Source organism: Sceloporus occidentalis, unplaced genomic scaffold (assembly GCF_023333645.1).
Source record: "Sceloporus occidentalis isolate IW3139 unplaced genomic scaffold, rSceOcc1.0.p SCAF_5, whole genome shotgun sequence".
NCBI lineage: Eukaryota > Metazoa > Chordata > Lepidosauria > Squamata > Phrynosomatidae > Sceloporus > Sceloporus occidentalis.
In genome coordinates, this window is record NW_028316985.1 from 119873626 (window position 1) to 119899464 (window position 25839).

The following is a 25839-nucleotide window of genomic DNA, read 5'->3' on the forward strand; positions in this document are numbered from 1 at the left end:
GTAGATCACTGAAAAACTATGGCATGCATAAAATATTTGACTGGAGCCAGTGAAGGCAGGACTCTGCAATCTTGGTCAATAGTGTCTCTCTGTTTATTTCCCTGGCTGCAATTAAGAGGTATTCTGAATTGTAGCCCTATAACTCCTGACTCAGTTTAAAGGGTCTTCTAAGTGTGACTAATGAGACCAGAGAGAGACTGCTGCTGGTTGATGCCTCCAGGCCTTAGCCATTCTTCCTTTCTTCCCACAGCTAGCAGCTAACAATAAAACAGAATCTGTAGAAAAGGCCTTTTCAGAATTGGCTCTTGGCATCTTACAATATTTGACTGCATGGATTTTGAGATGCAGCTGATGGTTCACACTGCCAACACTTCAAAGATACCCCCCCTTCACTGATTTCTTTCTTTATAGGCAAGGCAAGGCAATCTAGTTCAAGCAGTTAAACAGGAAGGCTAAGGTATTAATAGTATAGAAGTGCCAATCTTGCTTTCTATTTATATGCAAAAGTACTAAATTATTAAAGAAGAATACAAGAAAAGGTATGGAGAATAATGTATTTTAAAAGGAAATAGCTCAGACAATCTGAAACCCCGAGAAACCACAAAACAAAACTTATCAGAAACTATCTTTAACTAGCATTTCTTTCTTTCTTTCAAAGCAAAGTGATGAGGGGGCCTTGTTAACAAAGGAGATAAGCCCAGGGATCATTTAATTACCTGGAGGAATCTCCACTACATCCCTTCCCTCAACTAAGTATTATTAAGTTTGCTTAAGCTTCAGATTGATTCTTTTAAAGTGAGTAGGAATTAAACATTTCCACGTATCTAGATATTTTATCAGCTGAATTCTATTGAACAAACAACACTTTAAAAAACACAATAGTTTTAAACTCTTGCTGGCCACTTAGTTACTATGAAGTAAGGTGCCTGTCTTGCCTGATCTACCATCCTTCCCTTCCAGCTACAAGCCTAAAATGGAGGAATCTCTTTATATAAAGCTGGATTCACTAAAGAGAAAAGTCGGCATTGGTGAAATCTACCAACAATCTAACTAGATGAAACATTATCTTTGAAGAATTGTGTACATTTCTTTGTCTGGATGTCAAGAGATACAGGAATTAAGACAAAATCAACACAAAGTGTTAGCTCTAAATCAAGGAGATGTAAACTATTAGAACTCATAGAATTATAGAGTTGGAAGAGACCCCAAGGTTCATCCATTCCAACCCCCTGCCATGCAGGAACTCACAATCAAAGCACCCCTGACAGATGGCCATTCAGCCTCTCCTCAAAAACCTCCAAAGAAGGAGACCCCACCACTCTCCAAGGGAGTGTTCCACTGTCAAACAGTTGTTACCATCAGGACATTCTTCCTAATGTTTAGGTGGAATCTCCTTGCCTGTAGTGTTTATCAAAGTCCACACTACACTGTTCCTTTTCTCAGCTGCTAACCCTGTGACTGTGATGTTGGCTGTTGCTACATTACAGTAATAAAGCAATTAGACACCACTTTAACTGCCACGACTCAGAGCTATGGAATTCTGGGATTTGTAGTTTTGTGAGATATTTAACTTTCCCTATAAGAGAGAGGTCTGGTGCCCCAAACTACAAATCCAAGAATTCGATAGCATTGAACCATGGAAGTTAGAGTGATGTCAAACTGCATAATGTTTGCACTGTGACAGTAACTGATGACTTCAAGGTTTCAATTACAGTTGTTATGATTCCATGTTAACCACCATTGTTCCACTGTATGGAATCCTAGGATTTGCTGTTTGGTGGGCACTACACCTCTCTGGCTGGGAATTCTAACTACCTCTCCCTAAACTGCAAATCCCAAAATCCCATAGCACAGAACCAAAACAATGAAATCATGGTGCTGCAATTGTGTGCTGTGAAAAAGCCCTCAGTGTTCATCTGCCAGCTTAACCTACCATCAGTAGGTTCAGATGTTGAGACAAAATCATTATTTCAAAGGAGAAGTGCACATGATATAAAATATACTATGAGTGTGAAGTTACTTTACAACTTCTTGTTTTGGAGTGGCTCTTCATGCATTATCATCTGATGGAAGCAACCCCATTTCCAGCTATTTACATAGGACTGTTACTTCTGAAGCTGTCATAGTTCCTGTAAAATGCAGTAGTGCCCACATTTGACAAGTGGATACTGCCAATTTTGAACAACATACTTCTCTATTAATAGCAGGCAAAAGTCCCACTAGTCATGTAAGAACACCTTAAATACCCTGAAGGCAACAGATGATGTCTGATCATGGAAGCTAAGCAGGCTCAGGCCTGCTTAGAAATTAGAAGGGTAACCTCCAGGAAATAGCAGGTGCTGCAGGCTATATTCAGACAATTGTAAGCTACCTCTGAGTACTCCTTGTCTATAAAAATCCTAAAAAATTAATGGAGTCATCATAAGTTGACAGGCAAATTAAAGGTACAGACTATCACTACTATAACTAAAAAGAACAAACCCATTATGGTCTGTGATAACTGTTTTAAATACAAGGGTTGATTACACTACTAGTACGTGCAACTTTAAATGTGAACCGCTTACAGAATCTTTGATGCAATCCAGGTCCATTACAGTAAATGGTACTTTTGCCAACAAGTAAAGCATGCCCTTTATTTTATGGAATCTGATCAGTGATTACCAAATACCTCAAAGGGAGAGGGAAGAAACTTGACCAAGCTTTGAAGTATTTGGATTTTGATAAGTAGGCAGTACTAAGTTGCTTAATGTATACTTGGATTCCATGAATGTCTTGTGGGATGCAAACATGACTTTGCTCAGTGGCACTTAACTTCCAAATAAGACGACAGAGGACTTGAATCTTATGCATCAATGAACACTATTCAGTGAGATGAAGAGCAGTTACACAAGATTTTATTTTAGTGAGACTTGTTCAGGAACTTTACTCATTCAACTGCAACTTTGGTGTCTTAATGTCTGACTGCTGCTAATATTTTTCACTTTGCCTAGAATGGATACCGGATACCCAGACTTTACAGCAAATGAGGCCTTAATTCTGTACTAAAGTTTACAGAGATCAAAATGTCAGATACCAAGACCACACTCTTTTTGGGAGTGACCCCTGTTGTGAATTTCTCTTCTGCATAAGACATGCTTGACTACGACATGGCACAGACTGCCCCAAAGGGACGGGTCTATGGTGTCCCTTTTATCTCCAGGTTGGGGGCAGGGCAGCCTCACCGGGCCATGGAGAAGCGGCAAAATGCTGCTGCTTCGTGGCGCAGAAAAGGGGTGTCCTTGGGGCTTCATGCCCCTGGACACCTCAGGAGCCACAGCCATGGGAGAAAAGATCCATCCCCTTTCTTCCTGCCATCATTCCTGCAGCCGTTTCGTTGTTGTGGGAATGAAGCGGTGCCCAAAAGGAGCTCCATTTCGGAGCTCCTTCCCATGTCGTGCTCAGGCCACCGTAAGTGGCCTGGGGTAGTGCGGAGATGTCATGCATGCGCTGCACCATTTGGACGTGGCGCATGTGTGATGTCATCATGGCGGCCCCCATGTGGACGGGAGGCCATCACCATGTACAATGTTGGACTGGGCCAACATCGATTTTAACATTTCAGTTGCAAGTTAAGACCTTTTTATTCCTTTTATACGTTTGAGAATTGAAGGTGAGTACAGTAGTATTCAGTTTTTTCTTGCTACTGTTTAATATTTTGTCAATTGTTTCTACCTTTTAAGACAAGGAAATAGTTGTAACCATATTAGTTTATGTTAATTTGAGACTAATTTGAGAATAATATTTTGTGTAGATAGGATACTTTTTTTAAAAAAAATTACAGAGTAATATTTATAAGACATAGTAAAAAGCATTCTGCTTTTTAATAATGTTTTGGATCCAGAACTCATCTTATACTCATCTGAGATGGGACAAATTGATCAAAACTCATTCCTACTAGGTTCCTTTTGACCTGGAACAGTTTACTTTGTGGACGTTAGCTACCAGAATCCTCCAGATAGCAAGGCCATTTTGATTCTCATAAAATGCTTTCTAATTTTTTTCACTACTGTGAGAGATTTGTCAAATGCACTTACCCGTTTCCTGTGTGGACTGATCTCTAGCTTCATCACTGCACATTTGTTTAGTGTATTCAACCGCCTATGGAGGAAGAACCATACAAGATTAAACAGTAAACATGTCATTCTGTGATACTCATGACTTCAACTAAAGAATTATTGAAGAAGTTCTCACTAAGTTTATTTACATACAAATGACCAAATGGGAAGTCTCAAAAATAGTGTTTATGTTTAATACATTACACCAGCTGGATACCAGGTTTTATCAGGTGGGTGGGATGCAGATGCAGAAACATAAGAGCAAACTTTCCTAACCCAGTTTCTTATGAGCCAGGCATAGAGGAAACTTTGTTCAACTGGAGACTTAGTTTGATGTTAATGTTGTTAGTCATACAAATTTCTTATTTGTCAAGTGGAAAACTACTTGTGTAGTTTTCAATGCCTTCCAGGGACTGAATTTTCTTGGAGTGCTGCAATCTCTGGGTGAAATTAAATATTTTGGAATAAGCCATCTACATTTAACACAGTGTCCACATGAAATCAAATATGAAAAAAAATCGAGTGAATTCCTTAACGCCATGTATGTGTGTGTGTATATGTGCCCTTCAAGAATCCTGTTGACTTATGGTGACCCCATGAATTCCATAGGGTTTTCTTTATAAGGAATACTCAGGGGTGATTTTGCTGTTCCTTCCTCTGAAATATAGCCTGTAGCACCTGGCAATTGTTGGCAGCCTCCCATTCAGGTACTAACCAGAGCTGACCCAGCTTGGATTCCACAATCAGACAGGATATGGTGTGTTTAAGATATTTATGCCCTCATTTCATATATGCTGTACCTAAATGGACTTTGACGACACAGAAACTGCTACTGCTCTTTATTCTTCCTTTAATTATATAACCGACAGCAAAGTGCAGTTTGTGGAAATTCATCCACATTGGATTTTTGTTTATATTATATAACTTTTCTCATACTCTATCACTGGACTGATCATATACAGACATACACAATGCTTAAGCAGCAGTAATAAAACTGATCTGTATTTCATATTTTTAAAGAATCTGCCCCCCTGTTATGCATAGTTATTCACAAACATGCCCAGGTGTGTCCAAAATGCATACATGCATATAGACAGCCACATGCCCATACAACATAAGTGTGTGAATAGCCTTCTGGTCATATTACACTGCGCTCTTAACCTAGCATGTTCCAAAAACTGATCTCAATGAAGAGTGTTCATTTTTTATCATCTATAATTAGACAAGTGCACAGAGATCTGAATCCATGATCCTGGGCCAATATGATGGCAAAAGGCATAGGCTGTCAGGCGCAATCCTGCTTCCCCCTCAATGACACAGGGCATATTCTTACGACTCTGGAGATCAGGGTTCAATTCCCTGCTTCACCATGGAAATCCACTGGGTAACCTTGGGTGAATTACAAACTCTCAAACCCCCCCCCCCCCCCCCATGATAGGGCCACCTTAGGGTGGCCGTAAGACAGAAATGACTTGAAGGCAAACAACAACACCTTCTTATGAACACTTTACTTAGGATCTCATTTTCTGTGTGGAGTAGGGTTTCTGGCCCCCTATGGAAAAAATATTTCATCATGTGATGCCTCTTAAAGTTGTAAAGTTCTTCTATTAATTCATACGGTATTTGCAGAAACTAGGTTGAAGTAGCACAGCAATGCTGTATATTGGGTATTTGCCACTTTCCTAGATAAGCAAACAACTTAACCTCAGCTTATGACATATGATCCAGTTAACAGAATTTTGACAGAGTTTTTATAGACTCCCCACTCCAACCTCTGCAAAAGTTTAGTAAGTATACACAGTGCCAGGAATGCTGATTGGGGTGGATAAATGAGAAAACCAAGGAGGAGAATGAATGGAGTATTCTGGAAGATACCACTTTACATTCTGGAAGAATGAATGGCTGGATGTCATCCTAGATAGGCGAGCTCCAACAATGCAAAATTTTGTTTCAGGTCCTACTTGCATCAATATAATCTTAGCAGGGTTTACATTGATTTTGAGTGATCAGAAGACTATAATGACTGATGTCTTGATAATAAGAATTGGAAGCAATTGTGAAAATGACTATGCTATGTGTATATGTGTATGTACTGTGCAAGCCCCACTCTTTCCTTGACCATGTCAGAGATACTTTCAATCAGAACTTGTTTACATGGTACAGCCTACTGGTACTTTCTTTAATTTTTTCCAAGCCTACCAAGATGAAATCTCAAAAAGGAAAACTAATTTTCCACACATCAGGTGCCTATACTGTTCTTTTCTGTGTATAATATAATTATTTTCATTATAGCCCCAGGACAGCTTTGCTAATCTCTCCAAAAGAAAGAAAATAAAAAGACTCCTCTCTCACCCTGGTTGCACAGTTTCTTTCATACAGTTGCTCTCATACTGTTTCAAACTACATAGGAATTAAACTGGGTTGGTGGGATTTCAGAAAGGATGGGTATTTTAATTAAAGAAAGCTCTCTAAAGCATATATATTTAATATATTTAAGATGAGAGGCCACTCTATGTATGTGTGTGTGACTAACAGTATATTATGGCCACTGTAATGGAGGCCAATGGGAATCTTTTAAATGACTTCATGAAAAGCAGAGCTTCAGGTCAGAATAGGTTAAATCCAACTTTGCTCACTTTCAGCATTATTTAGTACAGTACAGAAATACAAGCTGATATACCTCATTCAGACATCATGCTTAACTAATTTGGCTCAATTGTATCACATGAAATTGGAAGTTTTTTCTTTCATCACAGTTTGCCTCCATATTTAACTGCATTAAGTTTTAATCTCTGAATTCAGACAAACTGTAATTAGCCTTTAATGAAGATTGTGGTTTAGGAAGCTAGCATGGTTCTCCAAACTATGATTAAAATTAATCAGTTTTGGGTTCAGACATCACAATAGAATAGAAGTTGATTAAAAAGGATAAGCAAAAGCTTTCATTGTCTTCTTGAGATTGTACAAGAAGGAGGGTTGCACACAAGTTGATGGCTCATGATTTTGACACTACACCATTTGAGCTCAAACAGCTTGAGAACTTTAACTAAGGGCAAAACAGGCTGCCCTTTCTGAAGCTGGATTGGGGCCGCTGCACACCTCAGCCCCAATCTACCTTTTTACCAACCAAAAAAGGAGCAGCCTTTTTGGGCCGGCAAAAAATGGCTTTTCTGTTCCACTGCAGCTGAAAATCAACTTTAAGGCGCTTCGGTAGCATGCAGCATATAAACACTGCACTCCCTAGCTGCCTGGAAGGTGGTAGAAAAGGGCCATCTGTTTTGGCCCTAATTTAACAACTGTATTGTTTCCATTTTCAACTCTATGTAACATCTGTCACTTGCCTTGCTTCTTTTTATTAAAAGAAAATAGAGCAATATACAATGGTCTGTAAATTTACATTACAAATAATGAGAATATCTTCTCATATGGTATGTACATTCACACAAATGTTGATTCCCATAATGCAGGAACTGGGTCTTAAAAAGGCTTCACCAGGTATATTCTTTTTGGGAGCCACACACACACGTATACTTCCCCTACAACAGGGAGAGATGTCCAGAACTTGGAAAAGTTATATTTTTTATAACTTCCATACCCTGCCCCCCAGCAAAAGTAACTTTTCAAGGCCTTGGAAATGAACAACCGAAATGTGAGACCTTGCATTATCTGATCATAGGAGCAAGAGAATTCATATCTCACAAAGTCCAAGGAGATCCTGCATGCAAACCAACAGAGGAACACGTGGTCCAGCTGCTCACTTCTTAAGTTGAAAGGAACAAAAGAAGCACCACATATCCTTGAGGAAATGTCTTCTGCTAGTACAACCTGCTGAATTTAACCAGCCCACTACTCTGATCTTGTCACAGAAAACATATTTCCAGACAGCCGGATAAGAATGTCTTTCATTTCTCAAAGATTATCTGTAGGCTTCATTTAAAAATGATTCCACTGCTATGGAAGTTTGTTCTGATCAGTCAGACATGCTCTTGTAATTCACAGCTGTGATGAGAATCCTGTGGGCCTCCAGATGTTGTTGGAATAAAACTCAACACTGGCTAACTTGGACAGGGTGGGTGAGATCTGCAGACAAATATCTGGAGGGATGCATAATTCCCACCCCCGACTGAGAGAAAAACAAGATAAGCTTCCTATATGGAAAAAAAAATCTCACAGGAAATACTTTGTTGTGGATTAAATTTAAGTGACAGTTAAAAGATAATTAAAATTACTTGCACATTCTTCATTTTAAAAAGTTCTTCTGTAGAATTTGGAACTTGAGGTTTGTTTCACATAAACATTTATAACATTGGCCTCTCTATTCAGTTTTATCTAGTTCCAACCTGTGCATTTAACCAGCCCACCACTCTGAGCTGTCACAGAAAACACATTTCCAGCCTGATAAGAATGTCTTTGATTTTAAGAAGATTATCTGTAGGCCTTTTCTTTTTTTCAAAAGGAGACCCTTGGGCAGCTGAGGCAGATAAGTGTACGGTCTGTGTTAATTTTTTCCACTGAGGTATCTATAAAATAAAATTCACACACTATCACACTTCATAGAAAGGGAAGACTTTTTTTTCTGTAGGACTAAACAAAAGACCCATTTAGAAGGAAAACTGAATACAAAATATTACTGAAGTTCTTTTTCCTCTGAATAATTTTCATGGTATAGCAAAAGGACACTAATAAAATCTTATGTATGTCTATTTAGAAGGAAGCACCACTGAAGAAAACTGAACTTACTCTTGAGTAGGTGTGATGACCTAAGTCCTATTTTAGGGCTCTCTGGCAGCCGCTCTCTCTCTCTCTCTCTCTCTCTCTGTGTCTATATATATATATATATATATATATATATATATGGAAAAATTATTTCCTTGCAAGAGGTGTACAAGCTGAAAAGGTAACATGAATTCTGCTGAACAGCTGATCACACTAAAGTGAGAGCCTAGAGAAATAAATTCTCAGCACAATCCTGTAAATGCTTACTCTCAAGTACATCCTATTTAGTTCAATGGAGCGTAAGTCAAGAGAAGTGGATGTAAGACTTTGTCCTCCAGAAGTAACCTTAAAAAACAACAGCCTCTGTGTTTGTTTAAATTACTGCTTCCGTACTGAGCACAAGAATTGCATAACTCTTTACTCCCTTCCTCAATGAAATTTTCCTTCATCTCTGAAATTGCCAACATTGCAGAGAGTGAGGAGATTATCGCACTACACTCTTAAAGCGTTGCTTAATGGCTCTGACTGCCTCCTGTTGCATTCTGAGTTTCGTAGTTCAGTGAGGCCTAAGAGCTCTCTGGCTGAATATTCTAAATGCCCCTTCCTAAACTGCAAATCCCAGAATGTAACAGGAGGCAGCCAGAACAGTTAAAGTAGAATAGCAACACTTGTAATGCAATAATCTCCTGAGATACTGAAACCTGTTCACACTTAAAACTCATATTTGTGTGTCCTCATTACACAAGCGACTTTGTCATAGTAACTTTACCTTTGGATGCTTCACTGTATTTCTAAATGCTCAATGGATGTTTTACATTACTGCAATACTAGAAACTTGAGGACTGAAGAAAAAAAAATTTGCTGTGGCAGAATTCTAATTGGATGGGCTGCCCTCACTTGGTCCCCTTGTAACTACACCTTTGCTCAAGGTTCAGCCCCACTGAACCAGTTTCTACTTGGTTTCATAGCTGAATAAAAAGGTGTGCACAACAGTGCTGCATCAAATCTTGGCTCAGCCTTCGGTTTGGTCCCTCCCTACTTGCTGTTACTGCCAGCTCCCTCTTTTTGCTCTGGAAAGTTACCTCACCCTGCAGCCAACTGCCTGGGGTAGACAGAGGATGTGCTGTTTCCTCCTCTGAAATCCTCTGTAAAATAAAGAGTATCAATTCACATAAAACTTCAAAGGAAATGGAGATGCAGTCCAGCACTTCCCCAATTCCAAAATCAGGCTGTGGAGTACTTTGTTCCATTTCCCCAGGCAAAGTAAGAAGCAGTAGCAATAAACAAGCAGGGGCAAAAAGGAGAGTTGAACTAATCAGTCTACTGGTGTCAGGAGGAATCTATGATGAACCCTTTTAGTTTACATTTGTCTTTAATACTCCTAAGGACCTTCTATGTTGCTGTTAGATATACAGAATATCATATCTTCCATCTGTCCTGATTTGGTAGGGATTGTTCCAGTTAATCCTTTGTTGTCCCACTTTTTCAGATGCTTTTAAAACGTCCCAGTTTCTCCCTCTTCATCTCTATTTTCTCCTTTCTCCCTTGATTATTTCATTGCTGCAAACAGTTCAAAGTGCAAAAGCAGTTTTCACTCAATTAACTGGGGGGGGGGGGTAAGAGAGGAGGTGCAGAATCCTGCCTTTCTCTGTAGACTCAGGCAAAAGCAAACTGCTGCAGCCTCTCTTAACTAGAATGTCCTTCATTAATAACTTTTGCCAGAGACACATGTGTTGCTTGGCCACGTGTCCTGGTTTACACCTGCAAAATGCTGTAGGGATGCAATCTGTACCAAAATCAGTGCTAGTTCTAGGCCAGACTATAGTAGATTTCTATTGCATCTACAGTGACTCCATGTGTCCTGCAGCTAGTATATACCTTTGAAGTAAAGAGTTCATATTTCATTTTGAGAGATGTTTTCAAGATACAATCTCTTTCTACATTAAGACTCCTGAAACAGATTAGGATTTAAAGCCTGTCACTTTTTTGGGGAAACAATGCACTGTGTAGAAACATACTATTATTCCTGGGACTTGGAAGTAGGTCACATAATTAAGGAAAAATATGGATAGATTGCATTGAAGATATCATAACCACACTTTACAGCCATTTGCAATTCTGCAAAAGGATGATCTGAACATCTGAAGCCATTACAGGCTATTCGTGATGCTAGAGCTACAGCAGGCATGAAAAATTCATGGCTCTCCAGATGTTGTTGGAGTGCAGCTCCCATGATCCCTATATTGACTGCTCCAGATCGGATTCGGTGAGCCATACATTTCCATTCCCTGGGCTCCAGTGACTGGTTGTATGTCAGATTTGAATATATAGTACATCCTCGGCCTCAAGAAATACTTAGAACCGTTTCTTGATAGTTGGTGCTCTCCAGATATTTGGGACTACAATATCCATAACACTAAGCTATCATAGCCAATGATCAGGGTGTATTACACATGTAGTCCAAAACATATGGAAAGTACCAAGGTTCCCAGCCCTTACTTACAACCATTTTATTTACTTCCTAGTTATTTCCTTTTGCCCTCCCCTCCTCTGCTGCATCTGCAAAAAGGAGACCTGAGGCTTTTACTGTAATTTCCTTTTCAATCAACAATAGTTTAAACTGTGATTAATCTTAATTATGGTTTAGGAAATCAAGTAAACCCCCAAAGCACAGCTTGCCATTGCCTTGTTTTACACACACAGTAAAGCCTAACAATTTGTATGGGTTTTGATATAATGAGAAACCTTAGAATTGCTAGCTTAAAATAGAAGCAAAAGCAAAATTAAAATTTCCTCCTCACAGCCATACCTTGATGGTTGAACCTTACTCATTCATAAAACAGCTGAATGCAAGAAATGACGAATCAGATGGCATCATTTTTTTACAGTATGTGTTTATAGCACTAGTTTGTGTGAAGATGATCAATGTTTGATTTGATTCATTAAGTATATCATGTTTGTCAAAGTAAATTATTTTAGAAATCCTCTTAAGACCATTGATGATGAATATTGACCACAAAATGTTAGAATTGCACTGATTTAATCCTTTAATTGTTGCTTTGTGCCTTCAAGTTGTTTCCAACTTATGGTGGCCCTAAGGATCCATGAGGTTTTCTTGGCAAGATTTATTCAGAGGGCTTTTAGCCTTTGTTTTCCTCTGAGGCTGAGAGAGTGTGAGTTGCTCAAGGTCACCCAGAGGGTTTCCATAGCTGAATGGGGATTTAAATCCTGGTCTCCAGAGTCAGAATAAAATGCTCAAACCACTACACCATGCTCTCGCAATTCTTTAATTAGACACTTCATTTTTCTTGGTGAAAACGAATGCAGAATGTATCTTTGAGAGGTTCAGCTTAGCCCAGGTTACCATTCTGTATCATAGTGTTAAATACACTACTGCCAGATCAGTTTTGACAATAGCAATTACCTTGGAACAGCACACAATTTACATATGGTAAACTACAACAAAGTGAGCTACAACAGGAAACCAAAATATATCTATGGTTAGTTTCACCCAACCAAAGCAAGTTTCCCATAATTTGTTTCCATGTCAGATCCTTCCCTTCTTTAAAGAGTTCTTGCCTAAAGAGACTATACAAAGTTATATCTTTAAAAAACTAGCATTGTTTTCCTTCACTGAGACACATTCAATAATGTTACTCTTACAGGAATACAGTATCTAAAAACCATGTGAAAATTATACTTACGATAAATAGTGTAAGGCTTTGATGGAGCACAGTACTGGCCTGGGAACAAACACCTATTGCCATAAGCATTTGGTCTAAGGCAGATCACCACAATTGTTTAGGTGCTGGATTGTTACTGCTACCGCAGCCTCACCCAGAGCCAATTTTGTAAAGACAAATATTTTCTCCGTCTTTATAAATATTTTGTAAAGACAAATATTTTATCTTTGAAAAAGCCCTATATAATGTGCTGTTTGCATTAGGGAGAAAAATTGGACTTAGTGGACCGGACAATAAAGATACCAACTGACACACTTATCCTTATTCCACTTTTGAATATTTCCTAAATACTGAATACTCAAAGTACTTCGTTTTCCTGAACCAATCTTTCTCCACATACCTGCACAAGGCTTCTATGGCATCTCTGTCCAGAAAGTCATGCTCTCTCTTGACTGAAGCAATGTCAATGGGAAATATAAGATCTGCAGGAATTAAGATGGATAGGCAATCAGAAAGAATGGTATTCCTAAAGACAACGTACTTCAAAGCAACCATCTGTCTCCCAAGAAATCAGATACAAAGAGCCGGCTCCTATAAGATAAGTTTCCCTTCATACCACCTTGGATGTGTGACAGCAGCTTTGTTTCTCATAAGGAACCTTTCGCATACAGGGTTGGCATCTGAAATTTCCCATGTGTGGCAGGAAGGAAAGGGACCGAGAGAGAGAGAGAGAGAGACAGAGAGAGACAGAGAGAGAGAGCGCACTGGAGCCAGCTCCACAATGGCAAGAGTTATGAAAAACCAATCTGAACTTTAAACACAATACACATTTGGAGGACACTTTCCAAGAGCCTGCAGCACACAGCGTTTAGGCAAAAGGTTAACAGTTCCAGCAGTACTGGAAAGCAACAGATTGGCAAAAGAAAACATCACTCTACGAAGAGATCAACAGTTATTTTTAATAAACTGATGCTGATGTCCAGTTGGGAATTATGAACTGCACAGAACAAGACTGGATCTGCCATGAAGCCTCCTGTCATTTCCATGACACAGAAGGAATACGGGGCCCATATATACTATGCAATTATAGTGCTATGATTCCACTTCAACTACCATGGTTTCATTCCATGGAATCCTGGGATTTGCAGTTTAGGGAGTGGTGTTTTGAATTCTTAGCCAGTGAGCTCTTTTGCCTCACCAAATTACAAGCCCCAGATTCCACAAAATGGCACCATGACAGTTGTAATTAAGTACGATCAGTCCTCCGTATCCATGGGCTTCTTGTCCACAGATTCAAGCATCCATGGCTTAAAATATTTTTAAAATATATAAATTCCAAAAAGCAAACCTTGATTTTGCCATTTTATAAAACCGATTGTCATCTCTACCCTAAATTGTCTCTCTTCCACACTCCTTTTGAACTATTTTAAATTATATTTTTGTGGGGATTTTTTTTGTAGATTTGCTTTTACTGTGTATTTTATTGTATTAATTGTATTTCTTTAACCCACCTCAATCCATAGGGTGAGGTAGCATATAAATAATGATGATGATGATGATGATGATGATGATGATGATGAGACACCATTTTACTATGCCACTGTATTTAATGGGACTTGAGCATCCATAGATTTTGGTATTCCTGATGGGTCCTGGAACCAAACCCCAGCAGATGTGAATGCGCCCAAAGATAGGCCTACATACTGGTAACCAGATCACAGGAAAGCTACTTTTTTGGACACCTGGGAGGGATTTCTGGAAGTTGCAGTCCCACAGGAGCTTTCTCAAAATCTGCTTGTAATCCATCAAGGTGAAGGTGGTGGAAGAGTGAGAGGCAGGCCAGCTCCATCGGGCCAAAGAAAAAGAAGAGCCCTCCCTCCAGTCCAACTGCCATGACCCCAGAGGGAGAGAAGAACAATGAACTTGATCCCTTCCCCACCACTATTTCCTTCTCCTTTTGTGTCATGTCTTTTTAGACTGTAAGCCTGAGGGCAGTGAAATGGCTAATTTGAAAAAAAAGTAAGTCCTGACCGGGTATAAATACTCCAAACAAATAAATATGCCCCCCCGCCAAAACAACACCTTGGCATATTTTCTGCAGGTTGTGCCTGCCTTGGATTCCAAGAAAAATAAGTCCAACAAGCAGGTTGCAGACTGGTAGGCTAGCTATGTAGACAGCTGTTTTAGTGTTTGGGGGAGAGTGCAGCATGGGCGAAGTATGGAAATTTACAGTAGTTTTGCAACTGGAAGCAGAGAAATTCACCACCCAGAGAAATATATTACCCTGAACAGCAGATGTATCTTTGATTCAACATTCCTTCTGCACTCAGGAAAAAAGCTCTACATAGGAGATTGTATATTCCTATTGGGGGGGGGGGATGGGGTGGTTGGACTGGATGACCCTTGCTAACTCTAGGATTCTCTAATTTGGTGATCCATAAGACACTGCTTTTCTTCACATCCTTGAAAGTCTGTTAAAATGAGTTGGTGAATAAAAGTACTGTTTGCAAGTCCTACATACCAGGAGTTGATTTAAAAAGGGGTTCTTCTCACACAAAGGGGTGGTCTCTTGAATGGACGGGCCCTTCTGCGATGTAGAAAAATCCTATCCCCACGTATTGCGGAGCTTGGGAAAGTTACTTTTTTTGGACAAATACTCTCAGAATGTACAATTAGCAGAGCCAGTGCCAAAGCTTGGCTATGTGAGTCTGGGAGCACGGTTCATTTAGTGTGTGTCCCGATGAACTCCACTTGCAGGTGTCGCATTCACTCTCCCATATGACCAGGGTTGCCAAATCTCTGGGCCTGCCCATGAGTTCCCAGTTTTTATGGGTCATCTCCAGGCTTGATTGATTTGTTGTTGCAAATTGCAAAGACTCTCCAGCAGGTTTATGTATTTATATAGTTAAATTCCTCCTTTTCTCCCAGTTGTTGAGGAGCCAGGACTTGGCTCAGCATCTACTTTTCATCTAGAAGCAAGTGAACTAGATTAAATGTTCCTTATCCCATCTTCTTAAACAGATGAGAAGGAATAATCCTCCCATTTTACCTTGAAACAACTCCTTTAGTTTAATTTCTGCCTTAATTTTCAAACAGGAAATATATGTTCTCTCTTTCTCCCTCCCTCCCCTCCCACCCCGGCCTTGTGTTTGTGTTTCTGTGACAAGCTGTGAGCAACTGTGGTGGGTAGTCTATATGTTACACTTAATGACATCACCAGGGGCTGTACCTAAATCTCAGGTTTTGGCCTGGAAATCTCAGAAGCTGGTACAATCCTGAATTGGCAACCTTTGAGGTTCCTTTCAGGTCAACAAATCTATGATTCTATGTCAATACAGACACATAAATTTAAATGTGTAAATTTAACCCAACTATGCATTAAAATGCTTTGCCTGCCAACCCTCATGGAAAGGCAAGATGTAACTTTAATTATTTAAAATAATCCTCTAGACAGGAAGTATATCATCATCTCCCATGATTAAAGTCTCAATTCAGGTCTATATAATGTGCAACCCACCAAAATCACCAATAGGAACTTGATAAACTTCTTGCTTACATTGCCTTACTACGGCAATAAAAACAAGGACCTAAGAAGCCATAAATTCATGCTAACAGACTATATTTGCCGATGTGAGTCATAAACTATTCAAGTCTGTCTTAAATCTGAGTTGTTGTTGTTGTGTACTTTCAAGTCATTTCCAACTTATGGCAGCTCTAAGGCAAACCTATCACAGGGTTTTCTTGGCAAGATTTGTTCAGAGGAGGCTTGCCTTTGCCTTCCTCTGAGGCTGGGAGGGTGTGACTTGGCCAAGGTCTCCCAGTAGGTTTCCATGGCCAAGTGGGGATTCAAACTCTAGTCTCCAGACTTACAGTCCAATGCTCAAACCACTACATCATGTTGGTCTCTAAATTCAGAACACAAATAATTATCATGATTGGGTCTATGGTAGTGAAGGGAGGTATGTGTGTGTGCATGTACATAGTTTGTACATATGTGTCCATGTTTGCATAAGAGAAAAGCTTCTTAGAAATTGTGTACCCTGGAAGAGCAACAGAAACCAAAGAGTACAAATACAGGGTTTTAAACAAAGTGAATGGACAACAGCTAGAACTATCCCAGTGAGATATTTTTATTTATTTATTTTTAAAAGTAGCTTTTCTTGGCAGCATTTCAGCCCCAAATGTGGAGAATATAATGGAAGGAAACTCAGTCCCCAAACAGATAAACAGAAGAACTGCCAAGTGTTGTCTCTGCAAGTGCTATTATTGTCTCCTGTTGCCAATGCAGCTGCAAACTAAAGCGCATCTCAACCATTCATCAAAAAACGCCTACTTAGCACTGCTGCTGCTTCCAGGCCCAAATAATAATCCATTTCTATAGACTTGGAACCACCAGCTGTGGGGAGGTGGAGATGCAGGCCTTTCCTATTCAACATGGAGAAAGCTTCTGAGCTGCTTTGTAGAGCATTTACACTGAAAACCCAACCAAACATCTTCTTAGACTTTTTCTTAAAACACCGTCAAATATTAACTAACATTAGCCGATTTCGCCCCCAAAGAAGCAATTCATCTCTGCAAATTCTTATGCCACTTAAATACCATTTCAATAAACCTGATTCTCATATAAAAATCATGCTTCAGCTACAAAAGTTCTCAGAGCGGCTTTCAGATTGTTAATTTGACAGTTCCCTGCCCTCAGTCTTACACTCTAAAAAGGCATGACACAAAAGGAGAAGGGAATGGCATGGCATAGGGCAGGGGTAGGCAATCTACAGCCCGCGGGCCATATGCGGCCCGGCAAGGCCTTGGGACCGGCCCCAGCCCAGTCCTGCCACCGATTGCCGCCGGAGCCTTTGGCCTCTCGCGTGAGGGCGTGGGGCCTTTGGCCTATCAGGAGGAGGAGGGCAAGGGGGGCAATTGTCTATAGAAGCCTCAGAAACATGCATTTATATTAACATTTTTTTAAAAATCAGCAAATTTTTTCATGTGTCCTCCATTCCTTTTGTTTTTTTTTTAAAAAATGTCCTCCATTTGAAAATTTTGTCCTACATTTGTCCCGGTTTATTTATTTATTTAATTTTTTAAAAAATTATTTACTTGTTTATTTTTGGCTTCGGCCCCCCAGTTGTCTGAGGGACAGCAACCCGGCCCCCGGCTCAAAAAGGTTGCCTACCCCTGGCATAGGGGATCAAGTCCAGCAGACATCTGCCTATCTAAGGTATGAGGTGCTGGAGGGGCCCTCCTCTGACTGTTGTTGCCTGGCAGTCAGGGCAATATGCTGTTGCAGGACAAGATAAGAGGTTTTTCCTTGCTGTGGCATCTCACTTTTGGAATACCCTCCCATTAGATGCTTAACTGACATTAGGTGAAAACATTGTTGTTTACAAAAGTTTTGGAGCTTAACTGGTTTTATATAGATCCACATATGTACAAAGTTTTGAATTGTTATAAAGTTTTAAAACTGCTTTTCATCTATTTTCTTTTCACTTGTTAGACTGTTTAATGTTTTTAGCCTTTTAAAATCATTTTTACTTTTTGTATTCATCATGTTGATATTACTGGAGACTGCCCTGAATCTTTAGATAGAGGGCAGGACATAAATATTTTTTAAAAAAGAAAGCTATAATTAGACGAAATCACTCTTTTAAAAAAGGAAGGACACAGAAAGCCTGCTTGAGCATCTTTCTTGCTTACCCTCATAAAGTTGTGCATATTGTGGAAACCCAGCTGCCCGCAGCCAATCACATGCCTCCTTGGCCTCAATCTCTGAAAGACAAAGAGAGGATAAGTCACAGTTAGGGAGTATCAATAATAGTAATAATAATAATAAATTTTATTTATATACCGCTATTCCGCAGATCAAAGCGGTCTACAAACAATTAAAAAAACATAAAAAACATTGCATAAAATAGATAAAATCCCATAATAAAACCGTGCAATCACAAACATTTTAAACACAATCGTTAACATTCAGGGGTAAGCATAGGGAATCGATGGCAACAGAGTAGGCAGCTTCATTCTTCGGGGGGGGGGAGGGAGGCTTGACAAAAAAGAAGTTTTAAGCCTCTTTTTGAATGTTTCTAGGGGCTTGTCAGATGGAGCTCCTCGGGTAGATCATTCCACATCTGCAGGGCCACCACTGAAAAGGCCATCTGGGATGTGGCAACATATTTGGAAGGTGGAATTACCAATAAGTTCTTCCCAGATGTTCTGAGTGTGCGGGGCGGATCATATGGGGAGATGCGGTCCCTCAAGTAACTCAGGCCTAAGCCATGTAGGGCTTTATAGGTAGTAACCAACACCTTGTATTGTGCTCGAAAGCGAATGGGCAGCCAGTGAAGATCTTTCAAGATACCTGTTATATGGTCAAATCTGGATGCACCAGTGACCAATCTGGCTGCCATGTTTTGTACTAACTGAAGCTTCCGGACTTGGTACAAGGGTGGCCCCATGTAGAGCGCATTACAGAAATCAAAACAAAGGGTGCAATTTTCAAAGCAATTTTTACATTTGAGCTTGGAAAATGTGCTTATATTCAGCAATCACCCTGGAAAAACAGTCTTTATTTCTCATATATTGTTCACTATTGCCAGTCAGAGTCTATGCATTTGTCGGCACATAGTGCTTTCATTGTAGGCTGTGGCTGATGGAACTCCACCAGCGCAAGATACAATTTTTATTGCTTTTTAGGACACAAGGAAAGGGCCTGGCTCAAGACTGAACTGCTGGCTCATAGCTTCTTTAAAAACAAAAAAACAACCTTAGCAAGAGTGTATTAGATAATACAGGTTAAATTAATATCACTAAAAACCTCCAAATAAAAATGAGTGTTGCTCGGTAAATTTGATGTGATTATTTTGCAGACTGAAATACATAGTAAAGCTAATACCCAGCTTTTTTAGATAGTGTAAATAATACTGACAGGCCTAAATCCAAAGAACAACTGACACATTGTGTTACATCCACTTGAGCCTGCATTTACCATTCAGGTTAAAAGTGGAAGAGAACTACAGGTCTCCACGGCATTTATGAGTTACTCAGTTTACATATAGCTGATTTCCTCCAACCATACTTTTCTTGTGCTTCACTCCTTCAAACTATACTATTTGGCAGAATCCAATCATTCACAAGTATGCACATGAGGCCAGGAGAAAGGGAATACGTGCAGGTCTTTGAGTTACATGCACTGTTTTCTTATCAAGCGTGCCAACATGTCTAATTAATTTGGATTCTTGCTCCAGAATACAGTCCGAGGTTGACAGGTAAATGAAAAACTTGGATTAGCTGAAGAAAATAAAATGCTCCAGTTGACCTCTCCCTGGAGTCTCTCATTGTGCCAGAGCTCTCACAAGGTCCCAAGCCAGACCTTAATGGAAACATTCAGTTCAGTTCCAACAAAACAGTGGTTTTAAAGAGCAATCTTTTGGTTACTTTCAAATCTGAAGCCTTCTAGGTGTGGGGGGCAGGGGAAGCTACAGGGTTGAGCCATGGAAGACAGTACCTGAGTGACTTGAGGAGATATCTTGTGGGGAATTTGCCTGTGTACCAGTATCCATTTCTGGTCATTGGGGAAACCCTCAGAGGTAACAACTATACAAGCCAATCAAGCCTCCATGTACCAATAAAGCAAAGCACATCAGGCAAAACTCTCTTATCTTTAGGAACATTTCTTTAAGTGGACTTGGTCACTAGACCAAGGCATGAGCAATGTATGGTCCCAGCACCCCTTTTTGTCAGCATGTGCCCAGTACCACTGGTGCAGCAGACTTCATAGAATCATAGAGTTGGAAGAGACCGCACGGGCCATCTAGTTCAACCCCCCCTGCCATGCAGGAAATCCAAATCAAAGCATCCCCAGCAGATGGCAATCTAGCCTCTGCTTAAAGAACTCCAAGGAAGGAGACTCCACTACACTCTGAGGGAGTGTGTTCCACTGTCGAACAGCCCTTACTGTCACTTCTACCCATTTAACTCAGTGGGAGAAGAGGAAACGAACAAGTAGAATTTTGCCCTACCCAGCCAGGCTAGGCAAAAGCAAACTGCTAGTTTGTGTCCTGTCTTTAATTAATAACTTTTGGCATCTTGACTATACTTGGATGTTATTCAGCTATACACATATTGTCGTTTTTATCTATGGAATGTTGGAGGGCAAACTGCAGCCAACATCCACAACAATGAAATGACATCTATTTTTGCCTTCTCTTTCAGAAGGGAAGGAAATACTCTACGCTGAAGAATGGGATGAATCTATGCAGCAGAGTTTATTAATCAATTCTGTTGGTGTGTACTGAATTTTGGCTGTAAACTCTGCAGCAGTAGAGTTTCTGGTGGGTTCTGGAGGGTCCAAAGAGAAGGTAATTTTGAAAAAAAAGTCCAATCCTCATAGAAAACTGAACACAAGGTATGATTCAAGGATCAAACTATAAGCAAGTAGTGGTCCTCATGCTTTGGTCTTCTAAATGTTTTGGACTTGGCCTCCCAGGATCCCTACCTATTAGTTATTTTGCCTTTGGCTTCTGGAAATTGATGTCCAGTGCATTTGGAAGACCAAAGCTTGAGAATCACTGCACTAAACACATAAAGAGTAACTCTGTTGAAAGTTTAAGACCCCTCCAACCACACCCATTCCCTGATCTTGATTGGATCTGAATATGTTTGCTCTGTGTAAGCAGAAAACACTATGAATTTAATGTACCATGCATTTTTTAAATTTTTTTTTCAAGTTTATTTGTAGTTGCTAACAGAATATAGAAAGACCAAGTTAAACATATATATTTAGAACAATAAGAATGTAGCTCAACAGGAAAAAAAAACCCCTAACAATGTGAACAAACAAAGAGGAACACATAGGTCACAGCAAAAGTACAGTTGCTGGAATTTGGTTCTGAGAAGTTGCCAAACATCTCAAATAATGGTTAAAATGGATTTTGTCCAATACTGGAGTTGTGAAGAAGATGGGCAATGATGAGATGAGTCTTTCTAAGCAAAGGCCTTCTTTCAGTTCCACTGAGAAAACAAGGGAGAGGCTCCTCCCAGACTTTGGAAACCCCTCCCTTGCTCTCCTTCTGCCACCAAGTAAAAACTTTGTTAACCCAACAGGCTTTCAGGGTTGACTGCAATGAGATTTTTAAACAGTTGTATCATTCTGTTGTTTTTTTATATTCTGTGTTTTAATGGATTTTTAATGGCTGTAATTCTATTAACTGCTTTTTAAAATATTTGATTTATTTTAATGTGTGTGTGTGTGTGTGTGCATGCAAGTGTGTCTGTGTTTTTGTAAGTTTTTGACTAGATCTGCTTCCAACATTCTGTACATTCTGTCTTGAATCCCCATAATGGGGGAAAGGTGGGATATAAATTAATAATAATAATAATAATAATAATAATAATATAAAAAGAAAGGTCACCAAATGTCTGAAATATGTCTATTTTCTGTGTATACTTTTTACTTTTAAATATACTTTTACATTTACTTTTAAATATACTTTTTAAAAGACAGATGGAGCAAGATTCTCCACATCCATCTTCTGATAAGTTAGACCTTTCACATCGTTCCAAAGTTTTAGAAACCAGCATCCTCTAAGAACAACACAGCATACTGTTTGACCTTAATCCAAACAGGAAGATTCCCCATGTTGACAATCTTTCTTTGTTTCCTCCATGCGACTGCTGCAGGAAGGAATTCTGATCAAAAAATACTCTGGAAGTGAAAAATCCATGGCTTTTAACAGTAGAGGTCTGTTAACAAAAACCAACCTGAAGCCTAATATACCCTTAATGGGTTTTTGCTGAAAATGTCCACATAGGCTTTCAAATTATGATAATATTAATCCTCCACAAAAATCACTCCAATAGCATAATTGGGACTTGTTCCATTATTTTGAAAGAAATCCTAATTACACTCATAAAAACACATGGGGTAAAGCCAGGGAAGAGATAAAATTGGGAAATAACTGTAGCCACCAACACAGATGTGATCTTTGCAAATCGATGGTGGTAAAGTTGATAATTTTTTAAAACTTTGTTTATGAAGGCAATGGGAAACCATAAACGGTTCCCAAGTTAGAAAGTTAAAACTTCAAAAGTCCAGCTGTCACTAGCAATTTACATGTAAAGAGATTTAGGGCCCTTTTAAAAGTTACTTTATTAGAGGCTCTAATTATAGGAACATTTACTTTAGAGTAGGGTCTATTCTGAATACAGTAGGGTTTACATCTGAGGTACCACAGTTGGAAGTGGGATGCTAAGTAGTTTAACAAAAATGGACACAAAGACAAAATTAAATTAAATCAAATCAAAAATCAAAAGATTTGCTAGGCAGATACGGTAAAATACAACCTTGTTTCTTTTACAAAGTACCTAAAGATCCAGTTCATACCCTCCAACATGTAGCTGGTAAAAACAGCTAATACTGGAAGAAGCACTTACAATATTGCCACTTTCAATTTGATTGCCAGGTATAAAATATCCCTTAACATGCCAATAGTCTTCTTTTTTTTCCTTTTGGAAATATTTAAAATAAAAAATTAATAATGTGCCTGGCACAGAGATTTGGGGTAATTTAAATGGTAGTGAATAAGTGAGACCCAATGTGGTGCAGTGGTTTTAGTGTTACATTTGAACACTGGAGACCAAGGTTTGAATTCCCACGTGGCGACAGAAATTGACCAGTGAGTGATCTTGACCAAGTAACTCTCCCTCAGCCTCAGAAGAAGGCAAGGGCAAACCTCCTCTGAACAAATCTTGTCAACAAAACCTGTGATAGGTTCACCCCAGAAGTCGGAAATGACTCAAAGGCACACAACAACATGAATAAGCAGACTCTTATCTCTTACTCTTATTTACCCTTAGCCCCAATTTATTTCTTAAGTGCCTTGGGAAAAAAAGACATAGACACACATAATTAGATGGTTTCACAAACTACAGGGGTCTAATACATTGGTTCTCTCCTCACATTTTACAGAGATAAACCTAACTGCTTGCATTAACTAAAGCAGAAGTCGCAAGTTTACAGCTGCCCACCAGCTGCCTAGTGAAGCCATTTGATATCACTGATTGCCAGAATTTTAGTCCTCCAAAGTAACTTTTCCAAACTCTCTGAAACCAAAAGGCTTAGTGGCCTCTCATTCTTGCTGCTGTCCTTATGTATTAGCTTTATCTATTATATTATGGTCTGGCGTTGGGCATAATATATTGATTTTGGTAATGGTTTGTTTCTGATCTCTTCCTACCACACAGCTTAAGCATGCAAGCACTTAATTTTGAAATACAGCAAAATTACAATATGGTAGTCATATTAAAAAACAAACATGCACATACAAAATTGTTAGAGGAAAGTAACATGTATTTCCAGCTTTTAGCACATACACTATGCAATTTATATCAGGAACGTGCAACCTATACTCTGTGGTTGATATTGGACTTTGACATCCATCATCTCTGATCATGTGGATTAGGCTGATACTTGATGGAGTACAACAACATCTGGGAAGCTGCAAGTTCCACATTCCTGATCCTCCTGGTGAAGGAGAACTTTGCTATTGTTCTAACAAAGTACAGATTTTACAGTCAAATTAATGCAGGCCAATCTCATTTACTCATTCGTATATAAAATGGTGTGTGTGCCTCCTATGCAGAAGAAGCACCCAGGAGACAACAACAAAAGTGCATTCTCTTGACTTTCCTCTTGACTTTCTCTTGACTTTTCTGCACTTTCTACTTGGAAAGCCCGTTTCTCCCTATATAGTACAACAGTTATGCTGGCAAAAAATCTTAAAAGCAACAGAGAACAGGAGGTAAGATAGGAGTGAAGGTTGAATTTAACTTGTCTTCTTTTTCTCTACAGGATGAACAAATGCTTGAACAGGATGAAACAAATGCTTAAGATGTCTGAGACAGCCTACACATCTAGTTTGGCCCTTAAGATCAGATCTGAAGGGCTCCAGGTCTACCCAGGTTCAGATACACCCAAGAATCAGACCAGATGTGACAACTGAATGTATTATTGCATCTAACAGCCTGGGTTTTGTAAAAAGGCGAAAAGCACCAGCTGTGGGTAAGGGTGTGGATAACAGAGAGAGAGTGCAGTCATTATTATCAGGTTCAAGGAGATGTTGAAGGGGAATTTAAACCTCCCTTATTTCAATACTATAAAAATCCCCTCCTACAAGTGCTGTGCTTGCTTTGTTGTGGTGGAGGTATTTCTCCTTAATTGCACTTTAGAAAGACTTCCGTACATGGCTTGGGCCCAACCTATTTGAGGGATCACCTGCTCCCATATAATCTGCCCTGCACACTCAGGTTCTCTGGGAGGAATCTATTGCAGCCTTTAAAAACCCGACTAACTGCTACCTTCCAGAGGTCCTTCTCTGCAATTGCTCCCTAACTATGGAACGGCCTGTCGGACGAGATCTGTCAAATTGCCAGTTTAGACAGCTTTAAAAAAGCTGTCAAGACGGAGCTCTTCCGGCAGGCCTTTCCTGAATAAAAAGTGCCCGACCACAGAATGACTGCCCCCCACATCATGTATCAGCCCACCGCTCTGTCCTCGTCATACTGTATATATTTTCTTTCTTTTTTATTCTGTTTTAATAGATATTTTAATTGTAACATGTTTAATCCTGTTTTAAGCGGGGGGGGGGGATTTGGGACGCAATTGTTGTAAATGTGGATTTTAATATGTTGTGAGCTGCTTTGATTGTCTAGTTAAAGAAAAGCAGGATACAAATAATAGTTTTATTATTTATTATTTTTATTCAAGGAAAATGGTTAAATTCCCTTTCACACATCAATCCTGAACATTATTGGTCCCACGTCCACAAACCGAATCTTCAGTTTAAATGCAAAGATGTGCTTTTAGTTTAGCTGCCAGGCCACTTAATTCTGGCTTATGACACACATTGCTTGATTGCTCCCACAGCAAACAAGAGTGGTTAAACAAACCATTGACAATGTCCGTCTATCATGATGCCTGAACCCAGCCATCTGTCTTGTTTCTTCTCCTACCAGCCAAAGAAATAACTCAGGGTTTGTCATTGGCTTCTTGGTTTGATCATCAAACTGCAGATTGCAGTCGGCCCTTCATATCCACGGATTCAACATCTCTTAGTTTGAAAATATTTTATAAAATATACATTTTTGATGCAAACCTTGATTTGGCCATTTCATATTAGGGATGTCATTTTACTAGCCCATTACATTTAATGGGACTTGAGCACCATGGATTTTGATATCCACGAGGGGCCCTGGAACCAAACTCCAATAGATATCAAGGACCCACTGTATTTGTTTTTGTTAAGGGTGGGAAACTTTCTTGCTACATCCCCCATGAATCCTAACTATGTTGC

At 39.5% G+C, this 25839-nt stretch overlaps 1 protein-coding gene across 3 annotated transcripts in view; it reads right to left on the minus strand.

Annotated features, from left to right (window-relative positions):
* Positions 1-25839, minus strand: part of LOC149312752 (rho GTPase-activating protein 7-like) — a 270354-nt gene that overhangs the window by 24087 nt on the left and 220428 nt on the right. For all 3 annotated transcript variants that reach the window (XM_089525291.1, XM_089525292.1, XM_089525293.1), the window contains 3 exons: positions 18188-18259; positions 12894-12975; positions 4074-4137 (listed from right to left, as the gene is read on the minus strand). In XM_089525291.1, coding sequence (XP_089381417.1) covers positions 4074-4137; positions 12894-12975; positions 18188-18259 — 218 coding nt within the window. The remainder of the gene's footprint in view (positions 1-4073; positions 4138-12893; positions 12976-18187; positions 18260-25839) is intronic.